Source organism: Podarcis liolepis (assembly GCF_965112155.1).
Source record: "Podarcis liolepis genome assembly, chromosome: 1".
NCBI lineage: Eukaryota > Metazoa > Chordata > Lepidosauria > Squamata > Lacertidae > Podarcis > Podarcis liolepis.
The window spans coordinates 84,302,516-84,320,630 of NC_139554.1; the positions used below are offsets into that span (position 1 = coordinate 84,302,516).

At 46.1% G+C, this 18,115-nt stretch overlaps 2 protein-coding genes across 8 annotated transcripts; one reads left to right on the plus strand and one right to left on the minus strand.

Annotated features, from left to right (window-relative positions):
• Positions 1 to 1,093: 1,093 nt before the first annotated feature.
• LOC310690714 (glycine N-acyltransferase-like protein 3) lies at positions 1,094 to 9,342 on the minus strand. Of its 7 annotated transcripts, none has more exons than XM_083470216.1 (6): positions 6,551 to 9,342; positions 6,152 to 6,516; positions 5,602 to 5,709; positions 4,475 to 4,601; positions 3,991 to 4,120; positions 1,094 to 2,090 (listed from the first exon to the last, which is right to left on the minus strand). In XM_083470216.1, the coding sequence occupies exons 2-6, from the start codon at positions 6,416 to 6,418 to the stop codon at positions 1,679 to 1,681; spliced, it is 1,044 nt and encodes a 347-aa protein (XP_083326342.1). In that variant the 5' UTR covers positions 6,419 to 6,516; positions 6,551 to 9,342; the 3' UTR covers positions 1,094 to 1,678. The 7 variants fall into 7 exon arrangements, with proteins under 7 accessions (XP_083326342.1, XP_083326347.1, XP_083326346.1 ...); XM_083470221.1 differs by having other exon boundaries at positions 6,152 to 6,256; positions 8,895 to 9,340; XM_083470220.1 differs by having other exon boundaries at positions 6,152 to 6,256; positions 7,931 to 9,340.
• A 387-nt stretch (positions 9,343 to 9,729) lies between these two features.
• Positions 9,730 to 17,990, plus strand: AIP (AHR interacting HSP90 co-chaperone). The gene is made up of 6 exons (XM_083467192.1): positions 9,730 to 10,092; positions 11,977 to 12,156; positions 13,194 to 13,382; positions 13,787 to 13,963; positions 14,352 to 14,493; positions 14,996 to 17,990. The coding sequence occupies exons 1-6, from the start codon at positions 9,994 to 9,996 to the stop codon at positions 15,199 to 15,201; spliced, it is 993 nt and encodes a 330-aa protein (XP_083323318.1). The 5' UTR covers positions 9,730 to 9,993; the 3' UTR covers positions 15,202 to 17,990.
• Positions 17,991 to 18,115: the final 125 nt, after the last annotated feature.

Here is an 18,115-nt window from a genome sequence, read left to right on the forward strand (position 1 = left end):
AACTATAAAAGGGGGTTTCCAGCCACATTTTTCTTCTTTCTTAGCTCTTATCTTACACTCACTCTAGATGGCATTTAGGGGCTGGTTGGTTTGTGGATTGGAGCAAGGCCACCATTTCTTGGAGGATGAATGGATCGAACTGCACTAGTATGTGACCAAATAGATAATAATGAATGTGAATTAGGGTGATGAACATAGGTGAACATAATGTCATGAAATGCAAAAGCAGCTGCATATCCACTATGCTGGTGGGGCCAGTAGTACAGGTAAGATACTTACATTTCTAAGAGCCTAAATTGGCCTTCATCAATATGGTACCCACCAGATATTTTGGACTACAACTCACATCATCACTGATTATTAGTCATGCTAGCTGGGGTGGATGGGAGTTGTGCCCTTCAGATGTTTTTGGATCTGGAGTAAGAAACATCTTGTCTAAATGGATAAAGAGGATAGGAGTGAAGATGATGCAGAGAATTGCCCACAAGAGTATGCACACACACCTGTGCAATTTTCCAGTAAACTATTAACATTGTACCAGACAATGTGTGTCTTCCCCCAAGCTTAGGTAGGACCTCTTGTTCTTGGCTCCTAGAACAGCTAAATGCATTATTACAGGGTTGTTGGGTGGGTTTGTGGGGGTTTTTTAATGCCCCAGATAATACTTTGTACTTGCTCAAATGTAGCTATTTTATTCCTTGGTATCAGTAAAGTTTGAGTTGTTATTTGAAGCTGTCATTCAGCAATGATGAACAGGTATGAGAAATGGGCTCCCAACAGTAGCCCTTGTGTATACTGCTGGAAGTGCACTCTTGCGTTGAATACTAGAAGCTATGGGAAGAATTGAGCTTCACACTCTTCTGTCACTCTTTCTGCTTGCCAGACAGACCAATCTCTCCTCTCCTCCCATCACATGCTGTTCTTGGGGTTCTCTCAACACCTCCCACCCTATGAGCCAATTTCAGGGGGCACATGGCACGAGGAGAAAGCCCTATTGTGCTAGCAGAACTCCTGTGTGTGCTTCTTCTGATGGAGGACCAGTTCATTGACTCTGGCCCTATGTATCTTCTGCTGGTACTCAGGCCAAACAGTGTGCATTTTACAAATGTGATATACTTTAATTGGAATTTTCTGGTGTTAGTCAAATATTGTATAGCACATGCCTTAACAGTTATCTGCAGCGATTGCACATAGCGATTCTCCCAATACTTCATTTAAGGTTCTGTTTACAGACGTTATCACTTCTATTACTTTACTGAGCCTCTACAAGAGGTCTACAGTAATGTTTTGTAAGGGCATAAACAAGGAGCAGCACTGTTAGGTTAGCCAACTGGAGGCTTCAAACCTGTCAAAAGTTCTCAGACTTCCTCTGGTGGCCCAGCAATCCTGGGATGCAGCTCTTCCGGGAGCACAGATGGAATCGGTGAAAATCAAATCTATCCTTCATCTGCTGGCTATTTGTTCGAGGTCTGGATCTAATCGGTGTTAGCTGGAAAGGTATTGATTCAGCTTAGATGTTAACTGTAGGGCCAATGTGCTTGTGTCCAGATTATTAAATGTGAACCTAGTTCTTGAAACTTCATGCAACTTAATATATATATAGGAATTTTCTCATTTAAACCATCTGTTTCTGCTACCACTGGTTTGTTTTTTACTGACAGAGCTTTTGAATAGCCTGTCACAGCATAGAAATGGGTGTATGCAGGTCGTAGGATAGAAAACAACTAGTAAAGTTGGCTTCAAGGCATTGTAGGGCTCTCTGCATTGATGTGTTGTTTTCCAGGACATCACCATAGACTGGGTAATTGAGGCTTTGTAGCTTCCTGCCTAGTGCTGCTATCACCAGCTGAATGTAGCCTTTGCCACGGTGTGCTGGCATGGTGTAAGCATGGGTCAGGCACCCAAATTGATCCAGCAGGACCCAAGAGATAGGACATCCTCCAGCATCCAGAAGGCAACTACTAGGGAAGCAGTCGATTAGCCGAGTCAGATAGCAGAGACTCTGCTCATTGCCGCCTACACTCCAGGTCTCATTCAGCAGGGCAGCATGAGTGGTGTTGAGGGATGAGAGTTTCAGCTCTGATCCTGACCTGAAGAAGGAAAGAAAGGTTAAGGCCTACCTTCAGAAGTAACACTTAAGGCACAATGAACCAGCCAGCTCCAGCACCCAAGTGTCAAGCTTGAAGTCTGCAGATGGAGCTGGGATGCCCTGCAACCACCTGAAGGTTAACATGACAAAAGGTATAACTGAGCCCTCTGTGGCTTTCCTAGATCTACGAGCACATGGTGGTGCTTGTTTGATCTCTAGTCATGGAGGATGGGAGGCCCTAGCTAGTTTATTATTTATGATGAGTGGCATTGTTATGAGACTATTAAATGCCACCAATGTTGTTTGTTCCTGTACTTGCTGCAACAGAGTTAAATCTTGAATATTTAGTACAGGCTTCCTCAAACTTGGCCCTCCAGATATTTTTGAGACTACAATTCCCATCATCCCTGACCACTGGTCCTGCTAGTTAGGGATCATGGGAGTTGTAGACAAAAAGCATCTGGAGTGCCGAGTTTGAGGAAGCCTGATTTAGTACCAGCAAAGATTTAGTACAGAGGAGCTCATTACCTTGTGTAGCTGCTATTAGCCCAGTGGACTCATAATAGTATAAACTACAGCTATGCTTTTGGTAAGTTGATCCCACTCTGCAGATGAAATGTTTCAGGAATATTAACTCTATGAAAGCACAATCCTTTATTGTAATATTTATCAACAGTGATGTTACATTCTAACCTCACTGCCTGCCCAGTTGAATGTCCTCCCCTCCCCTTCCCATTTTACAGAGGACTTCTCCAGTGGCCCTGATGAACCTTACTAAGCATCTGCCTTTTGTAAAGCCTACAAATACCGTATTTTTCGCTCTATAACACGCACCTGACCATAACACGCACATAGTTTTTAGAGGAGGAAAACAAGGGAAAAAATATTCTAAATGAAACACTGGATGTATGATTTTTATGGTTCATGCTGTGGCCACAGATATGTGATCTGATGGTGAGTTTGGGGTAGCCCAATGCAAAAATCCTGTTGATCCATGTGGATCCATGCTTTGTAACCACGTTTTAAGTGGGGAGGGAAGGAAAAGCACTCAAGGGACAAGGAGCACGCGTGAGGTGTGTGGAGAAGGATGCTGCTAATAATGCAGGAGAGGGGTATAAGGGAAGAAGGCTCCTCTCCTCTCCCGCTTTGCTCCTTTAAAACAAGCAGGCTCTGCTTCTCTCCCTTCTCCCTGGCTCGGCTAGCTGAAAAGCTTTGCTGCTATTTAGCGAGCTAAGTTGGGAGGAGAGAGGGACAGAGAGCATGGTTGATTTAAAGGAGCCAACCAGACAGGAGCCGCTTACACCTGTGTAAGCGGCTCCTCTCCCGCTTTGCTGTTTCAAAGCGAGCCACGGAGGAGGGAAGGAAGGGGAACCATGGATCCTCTGCTCACGACTGCAGCAGATCCCCCCGCCATCCGTAGGCATTCACTCCATAACACGCTCAGACATTTCTCCTTACTTTCTAGGAGGAAAAAAGTGAGTGCTATGGAGAGAAAAATGTATGATTTACAGAGATACACAAACACTGGCTTACTAGCCAGCCATTGTTTGTGCTTGCTCCTAATCACCTTGCTTGTGTCCTTGGGCATGTGCCAAGTACCTGGGTAAAAAACAGGGATCACCTCTCATTTGAATTATGGGAAAAAATCAGAAATATTGAGGAGTCTTTCTGCAGTTACAACTGCCAAGGTCCTTGTCCTTTTTTCCTGAAAAGATAACTCTGCCTAGCATAAGAGTCACCTCTTGGCTTTGAGTTTATTTCCTCTTGCACATATTTTCCCCTGTTACAGGTCTCCAGTGAGTGGGCACCATGCTCTAAATTACTAGTGCACTGGCAAATGTCTCCTGCCTTCCTTGTATTGCTTGCTACCTGCAACCCCTGAGTCATAGAGTGTGACATACGTGGGTGTGGAAGAAGACAAATTCAAGGGTTTCTGCACAACAAAAACCTGGGTCCGAGTCACCAGCTTTGTGGAGAAATGCTTGGCAGCTGCTACGTTTTGAGATGTCTGATACACACCATCCTGCAGACCTGGGTGTGGAAAATGGTGAGGGGATTATTGAGGTGCTCAGAGGAGACGCGCAAAAGTCACAGAAGCATAGACCACAACTCTATATGATTATGGGAAAGGTAAAACAGTGATCACCTCAAGTAAACCTTGCTCTGACTAGCGAAGAGGATTTCAGCAGCACCAAAACTAAGAGTTTCTTCCACAGATGCAGAGCAGGTTACAATAACACTTCTCTAAATATATATGCCAATGGTGAAACAGTTTAGAAAAGTACACACACACACTTAAAACTTGTGCATACAATATTCCTTTTTTAAGAATTCTAAATTAGTAACACTGGCACATGCACAGAACTGGATGTTGAGGTGTCTTACCCTGAAGTAAGAATTCTTGTTTCCAATCAATGGCATCAGAATCTTTCACCAATTTCTCATAGACATCCAGGTCCTTATAGAAAACTGCACAAGACTGTGTAAAATAGTTCCTTTCTGAAGGCACTTTCTAGGCAAATACAAGCAGGAAAGATAGGAAGAGGTCATTCCTTTGCACACACTAGCCCACCTAGGAGTCTTCATCTAAAGAGCAGGCGTAAAAAGCTTTAAAACAGGTGGATAAGATTTTTTTTATCATAGCAAACCCTCTGCCAGACATAGGCAACCACAGAAAGCACACATCAGATTGCTCATCTGATCAGCGGCAAAAACCCCTCTTCAGATGATGGAGGTGCAATTTGCATCCAGCCTCAGATGATCAATCTCATTTTTTAATTTCTCCCCTCTTTTTGCTCCTGCTCCCAATATTGGGGAGGTCTTTGATCTGATCAGGCCTCTGGGTTGGGTGTTTGCCACCTTTGCTTTAAAACAATTAAGTGTTACTATGCAAAATATGTGCAGTTTTTCTGTTTTAGGGGGCTCACATAACTCCCCCCACTAACATATCTGATGTAGAGAACAGCATTTCCCTAGCATTCAGCTGACAATATTTCATTGCCAGAAAAATATGCCCCAGCTCACCTCATTTATGAGTCTGCTGTGGAAAGTACTTGTGCAAAGGAGTTAGGCACCTGTTGGGGTGTTGTTGGCACCCTGGCAACAGAATTTCCTGCACCAGGAATGCTCCATCTCCCAATCCCATCTTCCCCACTATGACTCTTTGTATGTAGCTGTACTCTCCCTTGGGTAAACGTGTGCATCATCCCCCTTTAAAAATAATGGGGCAGACATGTTGCTGCTCCAGCAACAGTGCACAACACCGCTACACTATGAGAGCATAAGTTATCAAGCTATCAGCACTAAATTGAGATTAAGGCTAACATGCAACGTTATTGCTATTTGCTTCACTTTCTGCCAGACTGGGCAGGGAATTATGGCTTTGCCTGCCTCTACCTTCTCTGTTCCCACTGGTAGTGCTTTCTTCGTCCTCACAATTCAAGCCCTTTGCTGATGCTACTCACAGAACCAAGACAAACATCCCTCTCTTGGATGTCCCATCACAGCAGTACCTCTCTCTGGAGCCGTGCAATGACCACTTGGAAGCTGGGCCAGGAATCTACCAGTATCTCCTGATGGAAAGCGTTGCCGTGACACACGTTCAGCACAGCCCCATGGACCTGGTGGAACAAGAGGGAGGGGGCACGGCATGGCCATTTCAGCTATCTTGACGTAACAGAAACAGGAGCATTAAAAGAATTCAGATGTGTTCCTGGTTTCTTTCAAATGTCACCTGTCAGTTTTGTGGCCAGCATTGCCGTTAACCTTGTCAGTGGTCAGTTGATCCATGAAGCCAACAGTGTGTCATGACATTGCCAATCCAACCTTAGCTGCCATTTTCTGGAAAGCCCTTGTGCCCAGAGTACAGTTCCTTGATCTCCTGACATTTCCAGCTCTAAAGGATAAGAAAGAAACCACTACCCCCTTCCCTCAGATTCTTGGATTAAAGAGGTATCTGTCACAGACTGGGCTCCTGGTGGTGTTCACATTAAGCTTTGGGTTGGAATCATCGTCCAAGCAGAGGTTCTGCATCTGCCTGGCAAAGAGCAGAAGCCATCTCACCTTTAGAGATTCGGGGAAGCAGCTCCTCAGCTCTTTCTTCAGTACTTGAAGCTCATCCTTGTTGACTAACACCAGCATCCTCAGAGTAGGCTGGGCCCGCAGATGCTCCAGAAATGAAGACAAAGACCAATGGTGCTTGGGGTGAAAGGATGTAACCTTCCCTTGTACTTCCCTTTCAGCAAAAATCTGCCATGGCAGAAAAAGCAACACACATTTTAATGATGCTGGGATGTAGAACTTTGCCAGTCTCAGATTTACTTGAGTCATTTGACTGGGTAAATGCCATAGAACACAATGAGCTGTACAAAATGGCACTGCTGTGCCTCCTTTCACACCCCAATCTTAAAGGTGGACTCACCTGGGTACTTGGAAATTGAAGAGAGTGATTCAATGCCCTACAAGAAGTTTTGGAGTAAGTGCATTCAAGGTTAGTAACAGCTTGATCAGTAACAGGGTTCTGTCTCAACAAAGTCAGGAGTTCCTGATGAATTCAAAGTCCAAGGCAAAATAACTATGTCATCTTGGGACATCATCTGACAAGCTAGCTTGTTCCTGAGGCCTTCCCCTTCATTTGTTTGAGAGAATCACCTGGAGCTACTTCAATGCAGGGGCATAGCTAGCGGCTCCGGCACCCGGAGTGGCGGGGGTGCCACGGCAATCCGCCCAGGGGGTTGGCTGGCATGCTGCCCACGGAGTCTGCCTGGCAGACACAAGCCCCATGCTGCTGTTTCAGGCAGTCTGGGCTCCCGAGCCACTGCGTCACTCCCAGGAGAGACGTGTGGCTCAGGCGCACTGCAGGCCAGGCCCCGCAGTAAGTGCTGCCCCCCACGGTGTGCCATTTTGACACCCCCTCAGGGATGACACATGGGGCAGACCGCACCCCCTTCCTACGCCCCTGCTTCTGTATTAACCCACCTTTCTGCAACACACCTATGCTCTGCTAGTAGCACCCTGCAGCCAACTTTCCTGCTTTTGAAATAGAGAGTAAATCAAATGGCATCTTTTCCCCCCTCAAGTGCTCTTGAACAGAAGAAAGGAGGACAGTATAGTATTAAGTGGAGGAAGGAAGCACCAGATCACTCTGGAGAAATTTCAGAATTCAAGTCTTTCATCGATTGCCTTTCATGCTAATTTACACTGGCATCTGTCACACAACATTCATGCAGAAATAACATCTCTGCAGGTGCGCTAGCATCGACGGCAGTGTTCAGTGTTTCCCAAATGCCAAGCACAGGACTTGGAATGCCCTTAGAGCTAGGGTCCTGGGCCTTTACTATTTGCACATGGTTGGGGCATGTGTGCATCAGCCAATGCGTCTTCTGCTTATCTCTCCATAACGAACGGCATCTGTCCCAATTCTCTCTCACTCAGCTGTTAAAGGTACAAGGTGCTTGTCCTGTGTGTCTGACAACCCTACACCAGTCAATAAAAGATTCTAGCTCCAGTGTGGACCCTTGGCGCAATCAGATTTCTTTGTAATGGCGAAGCAAGACCCAGATATGCAGAAATCAACCTTGTTGAATATATCAAAAAGCAAAAGTATAACTTATCATATTAAAACCTAGCAGGAGAAGCAGCAGCTGTCAGTGCTAGAAAGGCAGCTTAGATCTGAACTAAAAACACCAAAACACCTAATCATGGTGTGTGGAGCTCTGTAGTGCTCCCATCTCCTTAATTGGGCACTTACCGTCTGCAAAATGATATGAGGATGTTTCTGGATCCAGTTCTGGGGACCTTGCAAAAGGGAAAGGAAATATTCTCTTTAGCAGGGCCTCTTACCTGCCAGGTACAATGGAAAGGGCTAGAGTCCTCTTGTCAGTCTCCTACACAGTCATCAGAGGCGGTTAGGGGTGAAGTGAGAAGGCGGAGAGTCCTCTGCCAGATTGTTCTCATGCAACAGACAAATGATTCATTCCCACATTTTCTGAGCCCACAGGGAAAATGGTTCAACCTAGCTTGGAAACAGTTATCCCGTCCCTGTCAAACGTGTATTTTTATTTATTTATTGGTTAATTATTAAAAACACACACATCCCTAACATCCTAGTTAAGGTGAAGGAGACTGTAAATAACAAAGCAGAAAAAACTGAAGCTGGAGAAATGGGAAATTCATGGCCAGTAGCCATCTAGGACAAATGAGGACCAGGACAAAATCAGAAAAAGAACAAAGGCTGCAAATGATGCAATGTAGGTGGGGGTGTTCTCCAAAGGTCACACATGTTTAGCAAAGCCTCAGAAGGACTCTTATTTACTTTAAAAAGTGCACAACAATGTATTTGAATTATATCTATCCATCTATCAAGTGAAAATATCAGCCGTGTGTGGATATACAAAACTAAAAAGATCAATTTTATACACAATCCTACTATAGTATGTAAAATGTAAATATGCAAAATTCTTACATAATTATATTATGTCTTTAGTTCACTCACTTCCCATGATTTTTGTAATCACTCAGACACTCATAATTTAATCACCACCCTTTTATTTGCAATCTAGCTATCCTGAGGAAATTGACAAAGCCTAGGCACACGTACCTGGAAGTCATTTCCATTGAACTCAATGGAGCATATAGGATTGCATTGTAAAGATGCAATGCGAAGTGCAATTACTAGGGCAGAGCTTTCCAAACTTTTCATGTTGGTGGCACAGTTTTTAGACATAAATGAACCCCTTTCCAGCCCCGGGAAGATCATGGGGAGCGGTCATGTGACACACCTACATGCTGCAGCCAACACACTAACCTGTCACAACACACAGCTCCCTAAGCTGTCAAAAATGGTCTTCAAGGGTGTTAAGCATTGAATTCTGGATTAGCAAACCAATAGGAAGGAAAACAGATGTTGGGGAATGGGGAGAAAGGCTTCTTCCTTTAGATTTTCTGTAATTAAGAAAGGGAGTATTCGTGACCTAGAGCAGAAACAGGATATGGCATTTATTTTTACATTTAGCCCAGCACAGAATAATAGAAACAGAGTTGGAAGGGACCTCATGGATCATCTGTTGTTGTTGTTTAGTCGTTTAGTCATGTCCGACTCTTCGTGACCCCATGGACCAGAGCACGCCAGGCACTTCTGTCTTCCACTGCCTCCCGCAGTTTGGTCAAACTCATGCTGGTAGCTTCAAGAACACCATCCAACCATCTCGTCCTCTGTCGTCCCCTTCTTCTTGTGCCCTCCATCTTTCCCAACATCAGGGTCTTTTCCGGGGAGTCTTCTCTTCTCATGACGTGGCCAAAGTATTGGAGCCTCAGCTTCAAGATCTGTCCTTCCAGTGAGCACTCAGGGCTGATTTCCTTAAGAATGGATACGTTTGATCTTCTTGCAGTTCATGGGACCCTCAAGTCTCCTCCAGCACCATAATTCAAAAGCATCAATTCTTCGGCAATCACTTCCATACATCACTACTGGGAAAACCATCTAGTCTAGCCCCCTGCAATGCAGGAATATGCACTCATACCAGGATCATTCAAACCTGTAACCTTGGTATGTTGGATTTTGTGTGCAACGTTGCTCTGCTGTTCTATACCCACTGTATGAAGTATTAACATTTTTGTATTACAAACGCGCAGGCGCAGACTGGGCTCAGGCCGCTACTTGGGACAGGAGTTGAGAGCAACGCAACGCAGCGCCGCCCGCCCCTCTGTTTACAATAAGTATAGCCGGCCGAGGCTGAGCCCGAGTCCTTCCGAAAGACTTCGGCTGCCGCCAGCCGCGTCCGAAGCCGGATACGGAAATAACCGACGACATCCGGCATCCGCCGAAGGGAGCTTCGGCAGCTCATCCGTAGGCTACGGAGACGCACGAAGGTTGCCTCGAAGCAAAACTCGGGTGAGGAGCCATCATGGCGGACCAGGTCGAGCAGCTCCGGGCGGACGGCATCCAGAAGCGGTTGGTGCAGGAAGGCCGAGGGCCCCTACCAGATTACCAAGATGGTACCAAGGTGAGAGAGGACGGTTTCTCGGGGCTGAGGTAAATAACGGAACGGGGCCGGAGGAACGCGCATGCGCAAGCGAGCGGCGATGACGCACGAGGAGGCTAAAATACGCGTGCGCGGGGAAGATAGTAGGGTGCGGGGTTTGCGAGTTGAGTTCGTTACCCACGCATTACACATCCAGAATTTTGCTAACTCGAGGCTGATGTGCTCCTGCCTTCGAGATGGAGGGATTCTTCCCCCACCTCGCCCATAAATGTGCATTTTGCAAGCTGTGCTTCCAGTCCACTTCGAATATGTGACGGGTTAATCCCGAGGGGGGGGCGGAGGAAGTATGGGGGGGTCTTATTTATTTAATAAAATGTATACACTGCTTGGGGGACGCGGGGGACGCTGTGGTCTAAACCACAGAGCCTAGGGCTTGCCGATCAGAAGGTCGGCGGTTCCCCAAAGCATCAATTGATGCAAGAGGCCCTGCCCCAACCTTCAAAACAGGATCATATTTGCAGTGAGAACAGACTTGGTGCTTGTAAACTGAATATGTGCATTAAAACAGGATAAAGCCACATCTCTGCTACCAGTAAACACTTTACAGATTAATCTGCATAATTGGATAGTGAAGACACGTGACGTGTGTGTTGCTTCTCCCAGTCGTAGTATGCGTGATAGAAACCTTTATTCCTTTAAGAAGGGCCATAGGTGAGTAGCGGGTCAGGTGCTTTGTATGCAGATTCTGCACCAGGCATCTCCAATTAAAAGGAACAGATAGGAAGGGAGAGGAAAGGGCCTCCTCTTCCCGAGACCCTGTTGAGCAGCTGCTGCTAGTCAGAGCACACAACCCGAAACTAGGGGGCAAATAGTCTGATCTGCTATAAAGTAGCTTCCTGGGATAAAAGTCACCTAAGCCACCTTCAGCTAGCAGCAGATCTGTGTTTATAAGATGCTGAAGCCCCTTCCTGCATTTACACTTCCCAATGCAGTAACTCCCCCCCCCCCTTATTTCTCTGCCTGAGAAATTGGGGGACAGAGATATTTAAACAAGTTATTTTTATTTGCTGTATAATTCCCCTACAGCTTCATGAATATCACTTTCTTCTGGCTCAGTAGCTTGTGAGACCTGCTGCTCAATCCACCCGCATAGCAGTATGGTATGGTGAGTGGGCTGGTACAGGCTTGTGTTTAAGTCGTAGCCATGGGTGGCCAGGACGTGCATGTAGGTGAGTGAATGGGCTAGCAGAGGAGGGAATGGAGTGCTCTGTTCCTCTGCATCCAGCTTGGTACTGCAACTCTCCAGTCTTTCTTTGCCAGCCCCCAGCTGGCTAATAAACATTTTTGCAGGTTAGGTAACTTTTCTGGGCTTGTTTACAACCCTGTGCTAGGACTTTCTATATCTATTTGCCTGTTGATTTGACCAGTTATTTAAATGGATGTTGAGAATCAAATTTGTATTTATTTAATGCTTCCCATATAAAATCCCAAAGTGATTTAGCAACATCCATATGTGTGTGTGTGTGTGTGTGTGTACACATGTCAAGGACAGATACAGACGGGGGTGGGGTGGAACTCCACTTGAAAGGCTTATTGTAGAAAATGAAGGTTATTTGATAGGCACCGAAAAGATGAAAGAGTTGGTGCCTGCTTGATGCCATGAAAGGGAGCTTCATAGGGTAGGTACCACCATGTTAAAGGTCTAGTTCCTACAGTGCATGGAATGGATCAGCTAATAAGCTGAAATTTCTACAAACTCTGTTCTGAGCTTGATTGCACTAACTCTGTCACTTGTATACAGTGAGGGCAATGTACTGTGCTATTAGCTTTATTCATCATATTAGAAGTTGGTGTAATACCACGTCAGTCCCTTGATCCAACCACTCTGCTTCCCCTTCTCTTCAGGTGACCTTCCACTACCGCACACTGCTCTGCAGTCCAGACCAGCGAGTCTTGGATGACAGCCGTACCCGAGGGAAGCCCATGGAGCTCATCATTGGCAAGAAATTCAAGCTGCCTGTTTGGGAGACTATCCTGCACACCATGAGAGAGGGAGAGATGGCTGAGTTCTTGTGTGACACAAAGGTAATCCTTGTGGGATGATCAGCCTCATAGAATTGTTGAGTTGGAAGGGACCACGAGGGTCATCTAGTCCAATCCCCTGCAGTGCAGGAAGTGGGGCTCAAACCCATGACCTTGAGATTAAGAGTCTCCTGCTCTACCAACTGAGCTATCATAGAAACAACATTCTTAAGTCTTAAGTAATCCATGAAAGGGTTAATACCACAGAATAAGCTGTCTTGCCAGGCTTAGTTAGGTCACTTCCCCTTAGGCCATCAAGCCTATTGTTCTAACCTCCACACACATCTACCTGAGAAGCTCAGCATGGCTCTCACAAACCACTATTTTGAATTCCTAGACCAATCATTTAGAAACTTTAACCACTTTGTAACTTAGCCAACTTTTAGTGTCTGTGCAACTTTATGAAGCCATTTGAAGTCAGTAAACCATTTTTAACTTACCCAATGGGTGGTCTTTTTCTATGTTAGGGGAGGAGGAAAACTTTGGAAGGAGCTTGGAAGGGTGTATTATGAAGGTCTAACAACTTATATTTCCACACTTTATTTTGCTGTATATTTTGCTATTTTAAATCTGCTGGGGTTCTCTCACTAAACAGTACGTGTCTCAAACTTGGATCTTGGCATCCAGGTACTCTTCTTTCTATATACCTATTTTTAGCTTGAACCCAGAATCCCCACTTCTGCTGCAAGCTAGCTTGGTCTAGTGTGGGAAGTGGCTTAGACATACCAGGCCAGGAAAGGCCTCTTCCCTAACCCTGGCATCTGTAGTTTCCCTAACACATCCTTATGCTTTCTTGGTGCAGAATTGGAGTTTCCTTAGCTGCAGCTTTCAGGATTCTCCTTCCACAACTCACAACTAAGTATTTGGATCTGGCACAGGTGATGGAATGCCAGATTTGTTCTTTTTGGAGAGACAATACACCATTTTGCACGTGCACAAAATTTTATCTCATATCTTTGGGGCTGATGGTATTCCCTGGGAGAGGTTCTTCTCTCCTAGCAAGAAGGACTATGCCTGATCTTTTCTTTCTTTCTCTCCAGCATGTGGTCTTGTACCCAATGGTGTCAAAGAGCTTGAGGAACATTGCAGCTGGGAAAGATCCACTGGAGGGACAACGGCATTGCTGTGGCATTGCTCAGATGCATGAGCATCACTCCCTGGGTTACCCAGACCTCGATGAGCTGCAGCAGAACCCCCAGCCCCTCATCTTTGCCATTGAGATGCTCAAGGTGAGGGGAAGGAAAGGTGAGGTCCTCTGGGACAGTCAGAATCAGGAGAGTGATGGCTCTCTTGTGTATTTGGGAGTTTCTCCTGTATGTGGATGTATGGATGTGCAAGAAGGGAGGAGAAAGCTGATTCCCAACAGATCTGCCTTGGACTCCGTTTTTATTTTCTTGGCTACATACATGAGATGATTTTGCTAGCTTTTTAAAGGTACCACACAGGGATGAAGCAGCAGCTGCCTACTGAGAACCCTCCTATTATCTCACTTCCTCCCAGTTTCATAAATCTCATCAAAGACTTTTTTTTATTACCTGTACCCTGGGATGCGGAAGGCACACAGTCAGACGGGCTCTTACAGTGCTCACATTGCCCCCACTAACCCAGCCTGCTGCCTTTGTGCCTCGCTTAGGTGGAAGTTCCTGGCACATACCGGCAAGATCCTTGGGCCATGTCCGATGACGAGAAAGTGAAGGCCGTGCCCCTGATCCACCAGGAAGGCAATGAGCTCTACAAGGAAGGCAAAGTGCAGGAGGCAGCTGCCAAGTACTACGATGCCATCGCTTGCCTCAAGAACCTGCAGATGAAGGTGAGTGAAGGCGCGTCTTCCTCACACCCTAGTGCAGCTTCACTTTTGTCTACACATTTGTGTTAAGAGGGTGGGTGTGTCAGCTCCAGATGTAGCAGGGATCCCACTTCCCTTGCATCATGCTGCAGAGTCAGATGTGAGTTGTGGATTGATAAGCAGGGTTGGCACCGCATAAAGGGCAGCCCTTCTTCCTGCGCAGTTCCTCCCCTGTCTTTCATTCCATAAGGTCTGCTCTGATGGCAGGGCTTCCAGGAGGCCACTCCTTTTCAGTCAACAGGGCCCTTGGTTGTGCTGCCCAGCCATCATGGCACTTCTGTTCTCATATGTAGGGGAACCTTTGAAATCCTCCAGCTGTGCCTCACGCTCCTTTCCTTGTCCTGTACCCCAGGAGCAGCCCGGATCCCCAGACTGGATCCAGCTGGACCAACAAATCACCCCTTTGCTGCTGAATTACTGCCAGTGTAAGCTGTTGAACGAGGAGTATTACGAGGTGCTGGATCACTGCTCCTCTATTCTCAACAAGTATGAAGGTAAGGCATTTTGCTGGCCACACCATGCCCTAGTGGGGAATGGGAAGCAGCTATGAAAATAGGGAGTTGTGGGATTTGATTAATCTAACTTTGTGTTGCGAGGGACTGCATGTGGGGGCAGAGGCAACCTACTGTGGTTTTAGAGAGCCAGCGTGGTATAGTGGTTAACGTGTTGGACTAGGACCTGGGAGACCAGGGTGCACATCTCTCAGACATGAAGCTCACTGGGTGACCTTGTGCTATGCTAGTCACTGTCTCCTAGCCTATCCAACCTCACAGGGTTGTGAAGATAAAAGGAGAAGGGGAGAACCCTGGTGCACCACCTGGGGGATAGGCGTGATATGTGTCATTTTAAATAAATAAGAGAGTCCTTGCATGTAACGGGGGTTGAGGGGGGAGCTTTGTATTGTGCCCTGGTTGAAAGTGGAATAGACCACTGGGTGGGCCTGGTCAGAGTGTACGGAGCCTGCCTGCATTACTCAGGTGCTGGCTCTCCCCACAGATAACGTCAAAGCCTACTTCAAGCGAGCCAAGGCCCATGCTGCTGTTTGGAATGCAACCGAAGCGCAGGCTGACTTTGCCAAGGTCTTGCAGCTGGATCCATCGTTGGGCCCTGTGGTTGCCCGGGAGCTGCGTAGCCTGGAGACCCGCTTACGTCAGAAAGAAGACGAGGACAAGATCCGTTTCAAAGGCATATTCTCTCAGTAGCCACGATGCCGCCTGCTGCTGTCCCACTCGGGACAGCTGAGGTTTTGCTGTCGGCGCTCTAGGGCCAGGCAGCGCCAATGGACCATGAGACTCCTTGGCTCAGGGCTAGTGCGGCCCTCCCCTTTGCACAGATATTGGGGAAGCCGCCCTTTCTTGTCAGCAAAGTATGTTGCCTCTGTGCAAATAGCAGTATTTGCCAAAGGGAAGAGGGAGAGGGAAGGGAAGGCTTTCTGATTTCCCAGGCCAAAGAGGAATGTGTCTGCCAGATTAGGTGTGAGCCTCTTATGTTATCCCTCCAAGTGACCCTTTACCCTGTTCCATTGCACACAGTGCCTTTTCCTGTGTTGCTCATGAAGAGAGAAACTGAGCTTGTGTGAGAGCTGCCAGGAGATACTGTGAGGTATGCTTTGTGTTGTGGGCAAAGGCTGAATGGGCCATTTATGATGAGAGTTGCATGAAGGTGATCAGTTCTCCCTTTGAGTGCCATTCCTCCTTGCCATGCCCTCTGTGTGCAGTAGTGCATGTGTTTGCGCTTGTACTCAGTCCATCCTGGCTAGTGTGCAGGTTATAAGGCGAGGTTGCCCTTTTCTGGCTCCTGGCTGTGTGGGATGATGCCCCAGGATCCAAATACATCTCCCTTTGTGAGGGAACCTTACGTGGTGTATTGCTGAGTAAGAAGGAACCAAACCGTTGGATGCTCCGTCCAGCAGGTCTTTTTAAAGGAAAAAGAGAGACTGCACCTACTGCATTGTGGTTGTTGTGTTGGAAACCCTTGGCTTCTTTAGTTAAAGTGTGTTGTGGTGTGATAGGTCAACCATAGACATGCGGTGCCCTGTGCTGCTTTGCAATCTAGAATGCCAGCTTCCCTGCTACTTGATGTAATGGCTGCTGTCAACATTCCTTGTTGTTCCTGGTGCTTTGTAGCTGGTTGGAGGAAGAGTCAGTTTCAAAACATTTTCTGCTAAAATGAAGAACTCTTCATTTCTTTGGGCCTTTAGTACATGACTGAGAGAGAGGAGTCTTGTGCATATTGCTTCTTGATGCCTCCAGTAGCAAATATTCCAAACTGATGCAGTACAGCAATAGGCCTCAGTCCTTCCTTCTCTGAGAGGTAGGGCTTGGGAGCAAATAGCAAAAGGTGAGGCCAGCCAACCAGCCCTGCTAGAATGTATATATTTGAGCAATATACTGTGCAGCATATTCTGAAACTCCGAGGGTGACTGTTGCCACCTTCTGAAATGTTTAAGCCACATCAAGTGGCACAGGTAATTGTTGGCACCAGTGATTTACCTAAGGCCAAGGGCACACCAGGAGGACAGTGCCTCATAAGCACCAACTTTCCCTGTGAGTATAGCAGCAGCCAACAGTAAGGGGATCATGTCAAAGGCTCAGAGAGTTTTTCCCTTCCGTGTAGGAAAAGATGGGTGGACATGCCGTCATAAGCAGCTTTTTCCCTTTAATTATTTCAGAAACTGAATCAAAGACAGTCAGATTCACTGAAAGACTTAGGATGCAAAGAACACTTGTTCAGGGTGTTTTTCCGTGAGGAAGGATCTTTGCCCCAACCCACCAAGGTTATTTGCTTGTTAGAATGGGTTTTGTGCTTGGATTGCCAATGTTGGGTACAGAATCAGTGGAGTTCATACCTGAGCAATATCAGGACAATGGGCTCTTATAATGCCTTGAATTCCTGTTGTATGGTGAGTGTGATTGCAGTCTTTGCCTGGACTGTGAAACTGGCCCTAAAAGAGGGAGATACCATTTACCTACCCAGTTCAAATTGGATTACTTGTGTTCCTACCAAATACATCTACAGAGCCAATAATAATGTATTTTAATTTTTTTTACATCTTCCCAGTTACCTTTCCTTGCAAATCAGTTTATTTTGTTTTGTTGGTCTGTGCTGTCTCTCTTCAGTATACATCTGTACACAGTGCAGACCCCCCTCCAGACTGTTTTCAGCACCAGTGTGCATAGCACAGTCTGTATAGCTGGATTAAAAACTGTAGCTGTCAAGGTGTCCCATGGGGAAAAGGCACCTTGCTTTTTCAAAGTACTGTGTGCCTGTACTCTCCAACTTCTACTCCAGAGGGCAGCCCATTGTTGTCCTGATATTACATGCACTTGCAGAGAAAATGGGAGATCATCCAAACACCATACCAAATCAAAATTGAAATGTCATGAACCAAGCAGAAAGGAACACTTTGTTCATCCTTCTGCGGCTTTAAAATTTGCTACCCAGTGTATATTTAGCCTAGCACATGCCCCTAGGGATAAAGTGGGTGAACAGAGAATGTGGGATCGAACGCCACAGTTGGCACAATCTATTATTTCTGTGCGGCTCCCATTCAGTTCAGCGGCTCTTGCACTGAGGAACTTGGCAGTAGATTGTGCTCAGTAATGGTCGTCTAAATAACCACCAGTAGAATTCAGAGTTGTACAATAAAGCTTCCTCTCTACCACAAAGTACTGCAAGAAAATGTTTTTACTTATGTTTTTTAATGGTTAGATTATTGTACGTTGCCTGTCTTTGAGCTACAAAGGTTGTACTGCTTTTTTCTGGACCATATCTATATTTGGAGCAGGTAGGGCTTTGTTGGTCAGCTTTGAGTCTCATGCTACACCTATCAAAGTCTCTGTACTGCTAGTGCAAATCAGTCGCAGAAGACAAGCCTGGCTAACACAAAATCTTTGGGAAATAATTTTTTAAAATCATCATTGTGTTTCTATATTACAGGTTCAAGTGTATGGTATATGTTTATATAAAAATTAAACATATTCAAAAGCAATTTGGTGACAGTTCTGGCATCTTTGGGTCCTGGTGGAAACTAGAAACGAAGCCAGAGGATTAAAAACTGGTGTGCTTAGTCTAGACCCCCGTTTACCTCTGAATTGCCGTCAATAAGGAAAATTG

What these genes read in the sequence shown, in the direction of transcription:
- LOC310690714 (XM_083470216.1), bottom strand. Translation starts at nt 6,418, where the DNA reads ATGACTCAAGTAAATCTGAGACTGGCAAAGTTCTACATCCCAGCATCA. An exon ending in ACAAGAATTCTTACTTCAGG is followed by an intron (nt 4,121 to 4,474) that starts GTAAGACACCTC and finishes TTCCACACCCAG; the next exon opens with GTCTGCAGGATGGTGTGTAT. An exon ending in TTGTCTTCTTCCACACCCAC is followed by an intron (nt 2,091 to 3,990) that starts GTATGTCACACT and finishes TTCCTTCTTCAG; the next exon opens with GTCAGGATCAGAGCTGAAAC.
- AIP (XM_083467192.1), top strand. Translation starts at nt 9,994, where the DNA reads ATGGCGGACCAGGTCGAGCAGCTCCGGGCGGACGGCATCCAGAAGCGG. An exon ending in TCAAGAACCTGCAGATGAAG is followed by an intron (nt 13,964 to 14,351) that starts GTGAGTGAAGGC and finishes CCTGTACCCCAG; the next exon opens with GAGCAGCCCGGATCCCCAGA. An exon ending in TATTCTCAACAAGTATGAAG is followed by an intron (nt 14,494 to 14,995) that starts GTAAGGCATTTT and finishes CTCTCCCCACAG; the next exon opens with ATAACGTCAAAGCCTACTTC.